Raw genomic sequence first — 7,003 nt, 5'->3', positions numbered from 1 at the left:
TTCTCTCTGCCTCTACCCTGCTCACTCTCGCTCCCTCTCTCTCTCTCCCCTCCAAATAAATAAATAAACTTAAAAAATTTAAAAATAAAAAGAATGAGCTGATTACTTCTGGAAGAGGCCCTAGATGCTATCTAGCCGGCCTCTCCTGTGCAGGTGGGTAGACAGAAGTCCATTGAGGGAAACTCTTGGATTCTGAGGCCGAGCAGACACAAGGCAGAGCCAGGACAAGCTGCCCAACCACCTGGTCTTTTCCCTGCCACGGCTGCTTCCCCCAGGTGTCTGTGTCTTCATCTGGATTATGCAAATTTGGAGTCAAGTTCCCTCCTAGTCTCTGAAGTACTTAAATTGGGCCTGAGGGAGCTGTGGGTACCCTATTGCCTGGCCTCTTTCAGTAGCAGCTGATGCAGCAGCAGCTTGCAGCACAGAACAACCTTTTTCCTCCAGAAGCTTCTTAGTGCAGCTTGGGACCGGGAGCCAAATATGTGCTTTAACAATTCTATGACTCTATGCATCTGGACTGTTAGTCTTGTGCTTTTTTACAGCGTGCTAAACTGCATTCTATCTCACAACTGGCTTGAGATCTTTCTGAGCAAAGGGCATCCTACTTCTGTCCCCACCCCTATGTGTCAGGAGCTCAAGAGTACTGCATTGAGCAGTATGCATTTGAGCAAATGAGCTTGGCGTTGGAAAGCCTGGATGTGAATGTAGAATGAGGCCGCTGGGAGCTGTATAAACCTCGGTTTCCTGATCTGGCTGAAGGGGGAACGAATTCCCACCTTGGCCAGCACACAGGTCAAGCAGTTGGTGCTTGGCGCATGGTGAATGATGGTTCCCACACATCAGGGGTGTATGACCTGCAGGCTTTGCACCCCCCCCCCATCCCTTGTTTCTCTTTGGCTCCCTAGGGGGTCACAGTTACCATAGCACACGCTGTGCAGAATGCCTGGGAGAGCAGTAGGTGAAGCAGGAGGGTGGAGATCCTGGAAGGCCTGGATAGGTCTGACCTGGGCCTGAGCCTCCCAGCCTGCTCCTTCCACTCGGTGTCACTACCCAGCCCTGCCTCCCAAGCCCAGCTCACGGCCCTGGAACTCTCTTTTGGGACTTCCCTCCTCCCCAGCCCTGGCTCTTGGCTCCCTGCCCGGCTGCCATGGTAACCGCTTCCAGGGTGACAAAGGAGGTTGCTGGGTCCTGTTTCCTCTGGTCCGGTTGATGAGGATTTTCAGACGGCAGAGACGGAACTGCTCTGCACCTACCTGGGCTCCTTCTGTGTTCTCACGCAGGCTGAACGGAAACTTCCATCCCTGCCAACAAGACCATGTGTACCACCAGCCTGACCACTTGCGAGTGGAAGAAAGTCTTCTATGAGAAGATGGAGGTGGCCAAGCCGGCCGACAGCTGGGAACTCATCATGGATCCCAACCTCAAGCTCAACGAGCTGGCCCCTGGCTGGAAACAGTACCTGGAACAGCATGCCTCGGGCAGGTGAGCGGCCCAGGGAGGAGGGGCCTGTAGGCAGCCCTGGGGGCACCTTCCAAGTGGAGATAGAGAGATCAAATGGAGCCTGGTCCTGGGGTCAGCTCAGGTGAGGGGGCAGAGAAGGACTTCCAGGTGGGTCAGAGAGGCCTGGGTTCTAATTCCAGCTGTATCATTCCCTCCCTGGGTGACCTTAACAAGTTGTGTTCTGTCTTTGGATCTTGGTTTTCTATAATAAACGAAGAGCTACAATGGCCCTGCAATCTTTGACATTTTAGATGTTTGCACATTTCGTAGTCTCTTACAGAATGGTGGGGACTGAGAGAGGAGGCCATGAGGTCCGCTGAGAAAACTTTAGCTTAGGATTGGGGCCTGTGCTCCGGTCCTAAGTCTAGTTAGTCAACTCAGTCCAATTTGATCTGAATACAGAAAGTTGGCCAATCAAGACCCTTCCAGCTCTATTGTCTATGGGCCAGAGGCCAAAGGATTTAGCTTTGGGCATGATTTCCCTTAAGACCTTAGAGCCCAGTGTCCTATGCTTTATAGGACCCTCATGACTTCCACAGTGCAAGGAGTTCCATAGGCTCAGGGGACATGTCCATCTGAAACGCACATGCCTCTCCTTCTAGGGTGTGCTTTGGGATCAGGACCACAGAATGCCCTGCCCAAGCTGCCTCGAGCTCATCTTCAGGGTCTGTGCAGGCCTCTTCCCTGGGTCCACTGATTCAAGGACAGATAATGCCCCTAGACCCCCAGGGAGGCCGACAAGTGGCTGTATTTTGGGGGTGTGGACACACACACCGGGTTGTTCATGCATGTTTGTATGTGTAACGCCTCAGGTGCAGCATGCCAGTGAAGGTGGAATCAGGAGGCAGGCTGTGGGTAGGGAGCTCCCTGTGGGGAGCTAAGACCTGTAAATATGAGACCGGGTCCTGACTCTGTCTCTGACTAGCTGTGTGCACACGGATGGCTCTCTTCCTCTCCGCTTCTGTTTTCATCTCAATAAAATGAAAGGTTGACTAGATGATCCTTATGGTCCCCTTGCGCTAGGTCTGATATTTTGAACTTTAAGGTCTGAGGTGAAGCTTGAGGGAGAGGAAACAGCTCTGGATTGGTTTGATTAACAAGGTAGAGAAGGAGGAGACGGAAAACATGAAGCTCCTGAGGTGGCCGTTGGGAGGAGTGCAAAGGCCTGGAAACTTGGGTCACAGGCCCAGGGGATTAGGGGCTGAGCTGTATGGGCCTGTGGCTCCTCCTTGCCTCAGGTCTCAACTGGTCCTATCCTGGCTGGTGACCTGTGGCTCCCAAGTGGCCTCAGGCAGGCCTTCAGAACTGCCACTCCTGTGCTTATTATGTGCACAGGCTCACTCTCCCTGTAAGCCTTGAGATGCATTAATCCTGGTGCCCCACAACTCTGACCCAGCAGGGTGGGGACCCCCTTCTGGGGGTCAGGCTGCTCTGTGGGCCAAATCCTGCCTTGAGCTATGCCGGGTACTGTTCTGTGCTTGTGTTGTCGGTGGGCTCCAGGCCTCGGGGGCAGGCTTGGCCTCATCTCTACCCCCCGGCCTGGACTATGTGATGCTTGGCATAAAGTAGGGGCTAGGTGGTATCTGTTGGACTGAATTTGAGTTCCTTGTCAGAGGTCCTTCAGAGCCATTGTACAGGGGACCCAGGGAGGGTCAGCAGTAAGGACAGTCAGGGGTCCACGGGACCCCTGACTACAAAGCTGATGTAACAGGGTCCTCCTGGAAGAGGTTCATCTCAAGGTTGAAAGAAACTGTCCTGGAGGTAATGAGTGTTCCATTACTGAAGGTGTGCAAGCACTGGGTGGGGGCTGAGGCAGTGGGGCTCGGCTAGATGAGTCCCAGACCACTTCCTTCCACAATCTCTGAGGCTGGGACTCTAGGGGGTCCAAGTTTGACGGAGTGGCCTGAATGTAAATGTGCATGTGTGTAGAGGGGGATGCCGACTACGGCCCACTTTTCCAGTGTCTGTTGCAGGGCTGGAGCAGGGTCTAGGGGTTACTCGTCAAGGCGTAAGAGAATGTTCTTTGTGACGGTACAGGGACCAAAGTCTCTCAGTCCTCCCCTGCTGCCTCATCACCCATCCAGCAGTCCATCTGCTGGATTCTTGGTGGTTTTTCTCCGAAGTATTCTTGGTGGTCTATGGTCGGTAGTTAGAAGCATCTCCTTTTCTCTCCACAGCAGGCGAGAGGCATGAGCGGGACATCTCCGAGTCAGGGGACGTCTGAATGAAAAGAGCCTTATTGGACACCATTACTCTGCAATGCACGCATGAAAAATAAGGCCCAGATTGGGGGGGGGGGGGGCGGGGGGCGGTGAGCCCTGTGCAGCACACAGGTGCATGTCCAGAGTGCATTGGGTTACGCGGAGCTGAGGCCACAGAAGGGCGTGCAGGAGGCAGGCAGGAGAGCCCACTGGAAGCCAGATAGCTCCAGTGCCAGATTTCTGAAGACACTGCTCCAGGCCCAGCGGGGTTCAGTGGGAAGAGGCAGAGCCTGCCTAGCGCTAAGGAGCCCAGGGGGCAGTGAACAAGCCGCCTCTATCTCTAGGCACAGGCACACAGGGCCCTTCCTTTCCGGGCTCCTCCAGGGCAGGCTGTCACCGGGAGGGAGGCCCACCTTCTGCATCCTTCCCTCCCCTCCCCGCAGGTTCCACTGCTCCTGGTGCTGGCACACCTGGCAGTCGACCCACGTGGTCATCCTCTTCCACATGTACCTGGACCGCGAGCAGCGGGCGGGCTCGGTGCGCATGCGCGTCTTCAAGCAGCTGTGCCACGAGTGCGGCACGGCGCGGCTGGACGAGTCGAGCATGCTGGAGGAGAACATCGAGAGCCTGGTGGACAACCTCATCACCAGCCTGCGCGAGCAGTGCTACGAGGAAGACGGCGGCCAGTACCGCATCCACGTGGCCAGCCGCCCGGACGCGGGTCCGCACCGCCCCGAGTTCTGCGAGGCCTGCCAGGAGGGCGTCGTGCACTGGAAGCCCAGCGAGAAGCTGCTGGAGGAGGAGGCCGCCACCTGCACCTTCTCAGGGGCCTCCAAGCCAAGCGCCCAGGAGGGTTCCGGCTACAGCTTCTTCTCGCTTCGCTGGTGCCTCTTCGGGGCCGCCCTCTGCCTGCTCATTGTCTACCTGCAGTTGTCCTTCCGCAGCTCTGCCTTCCTTTAGTGGAGCTGCGCCCGTGGGGTGGGAAGGTTCTGGCTGCAGTTCTTCTGCAGAGTCAACAGGACTCTGGACAGCTCGCTCCGGGCCTCAGTTTATTCCTCCATGGAGTGGGAGGTTTGCTCTGGGAGATACTTAATGGTCCTGCCATTAAAATGTATAGCGATGGGGGAGGGGGAGAGGGTCTGGGGAGGATTTAGGCCTGGTGGTAGTAAATAAACCCACAGGGAGGTATCTTCTCCCTCCACTTCCTCCACATCCATCCCGACCCCTCCTTTTTTGCTTCATTTCCATATCCCACATCCCATTAGGACCCCATTAGGTCCTGTCTTGCCCTGGCTTCATCTCAAGGTCGTCTTCAGCTGCCTCTGACCATCCTGCCACAGTTCTCCTTGGAGAGGGCAGTGATCCCACCCTATGCGCGAATATTCAGTGCATTTTCATTCAGTCCCTCTCCTGGAGAGTCTGCTCCCACTCTTCTGAAAGTTTCAGATTGTTACTTTGGTGCTCGAGCCTGCTTGGCTGGAATCATTTAGAGCTGCACTGTCCAATATGATGGCCAATATGTGGCTATTTGAATTTAAATTAATTAAGATGAAATGAAATTCAAAATTCAGTTCCTCAGTTGCACCGGCCACATAGCAAGTGCCCAGTAGCCATATGTGGCTAGTGGCTACCATACTGTGCCGTGCAGATGTAGCACATCATCATAAAAATTTCTAGACTAGAGCTTGAAGTTACTAGTCAAACGTATGTGGACTCCTAAAAATAAGAGAGGGACACAGGTTTAAAGGTGCAGCAGGAAGTCTTCGGGGGGCAGGGACAGGTAGGCGTGTGGTGTGTTAGAGATACACAAATAAATCTGTAAGCTCTGTGTTGCTGTCAGTTGATTGGAATTTGTGGGTCCCGGTGTTGTCTAAGCTTATTTCCTGGGAAGGAGGACCTGTTGAAATTCACTGCAAGGTGATGGGACGCTCTCTTGGTCTCTCTTGCTCTTGCTGTGTGTGTGTGTGTGTGTGTGTGTGTGTGTGTGTGTGTATGTGTGTGTGTCAGTTTGGGGCTTCCAGAATACATTTCTGTGTTTTGAAGGAACGTATGAGCTATGGCACCAGTAATTACCCATAATGGAGGGAGATGTTCCTCTGTCATCCTGAATGAAAATACCTTTGTAGGCAATTCTATGGTTCTCCCAGTTACTGTGGATGGGGAGAGAAGGGGTGTATTAGGCAGATCTGTGGATGTAGATCATTCAGGTGTTGGTGGGGCTGTGTGTCTCCATTCAGGGGAGGTGACAAGCAAGGGGAAGCATGAGCAGTGGAGGCAGACAGTACCTGCACGGTTATTGGTTGGCAGCCTGCGGACTCCCTGATGAAGAATACAGTAAGATGTGCAAAGGAATGCTGTGCCAAGGCTTGAGATCTGGGTACCAGTTCGAAGATACAGTGGAATGAGTCGGTAAAAACCCATTACCACCCCTGGGGGAAACAATGGCATGAAGTATATTCTATGGTTAAAAGCTGTATTCTGTCCATTTGCATCCATAAGTCAACATTCATTTACTCTAGCCTATTTGATTAGCCTGTCCTAAGTTCCAGGATCACAAAGGTAATCAGGCACAATGCCTGACCTGCAGGGCCCGTGTTGCGTGCTAGTCAATGCTGTGCTAGAAAGGGGACAACCTAATCCTACCTCAGGAGTGGTTTCTTGGAAGAGGAGTCGTTCACCCATGATGTCTTGAAGGATATATGGAAGTGGTCGGGAGGTCAAGGTTAGGGCTGGCAGGCAGCTCAGTTCATCCCAGTTGGAGTGAAAATGGACATCCCCAGATGCAAAGCTCATTTCATGTTCAGGAAGCAGGAAGCGACCAAGTACCAGAAGAAGCCAGGAGGATGGAGCACGAGAGGAACCTGGGAGCAGGGGCCAGGAATAGGTGGAAAAGCAAAGTAGGCTGGACTTGGGTGAAGGTGGTTTTCTCGGCTCAGGTAAGGAGTGAGGCAGGAGCATTTTGATTTATGGTGAATTTTTTTTTTTAATTTTTTTTTCAACGTTTATTTATTTTTGGGACAGAGAGAGACAGAGCATGAACGGGCGAGGGGCAGAGAGAGAGGGAGACACAGAATCGGAAACAGGCTCCAGGCTCTGAGCCATCAGCCCAGAGCCCGACGCGGGGCTCGAACTCACGGACCGTGAGATCGTGACCTGGTTGAAGTCGGACGCTTAACTGCGCCACCCAGGCGCCCCTATGGTGAATATTTTATTGTCAGTTTCAAAACTTGTCTTTGAAAGAGAGCAAAAAGGTAAGGGTGAACAGCAATCCTACTCTTAGTGCCTTCTAGAAACCTTTGAAT

At 53.3% G+C, this 7,003-nt stretch overlaps 1 protein-coding gene across 1 annotated transcript; it reads left to right on the top strand.

Annotated features, from left to right (window-relative positions):
• The first annotated feature begins 1,315 nt into the window (after positions 1-1,315).
• Positions 1,316-4,661, top strand: RTP2 (receptor transporter protein 2). Its single transcript, XM_025914006.2, has 2 exons — positions 1,316-1,482; positions 4,145-4,661. The coding sequence occupies exons 1-2, from the start codon at positions 1,316-1,318 to the stop codon at positions 4,659-4,661; spliced, it is 684 nt and encodes a 227-aa protein (XP_025769791.1).
• Positions 4,662-7,003: the final 2,342 nt, after the last annotated feature.

This window comes from Puma concolor, chromosome C2 (genome assembly GCF_028749965.1).
Source record: "Puma concolor isolate L17-30 chromosome C2, mPumCon1.1.hap2, whole genome shotgun sequence".
In the NCBI taxonomy this organism is placed as follows: Eukaryota; Metazoa; Chordata; class Mammalia; order Carnivora; family Felidae; genus Puma; species Puma concolor.
This window is presented reverse-complemented; position numbering and strand designations above follow the sequence as displayed.

Bases quoted from the DNA above. Each gene is read 5' to 3' on its own strand.
- RTP2 (XM_025914006.2), top strand. From the start codon at position 1,316: ATGTGTACCACCAGCCTGACCACTTGCGAGTGGAAGAAAGTCTTCTAT. The intron at 1,483-4,144 runs GTGAGCGGCCCA...CCCTCCCCGCAG, and splicing joins GAACAGCATGCCTCGGGCAG to GTTCCACTGCTCCTGGTGCT.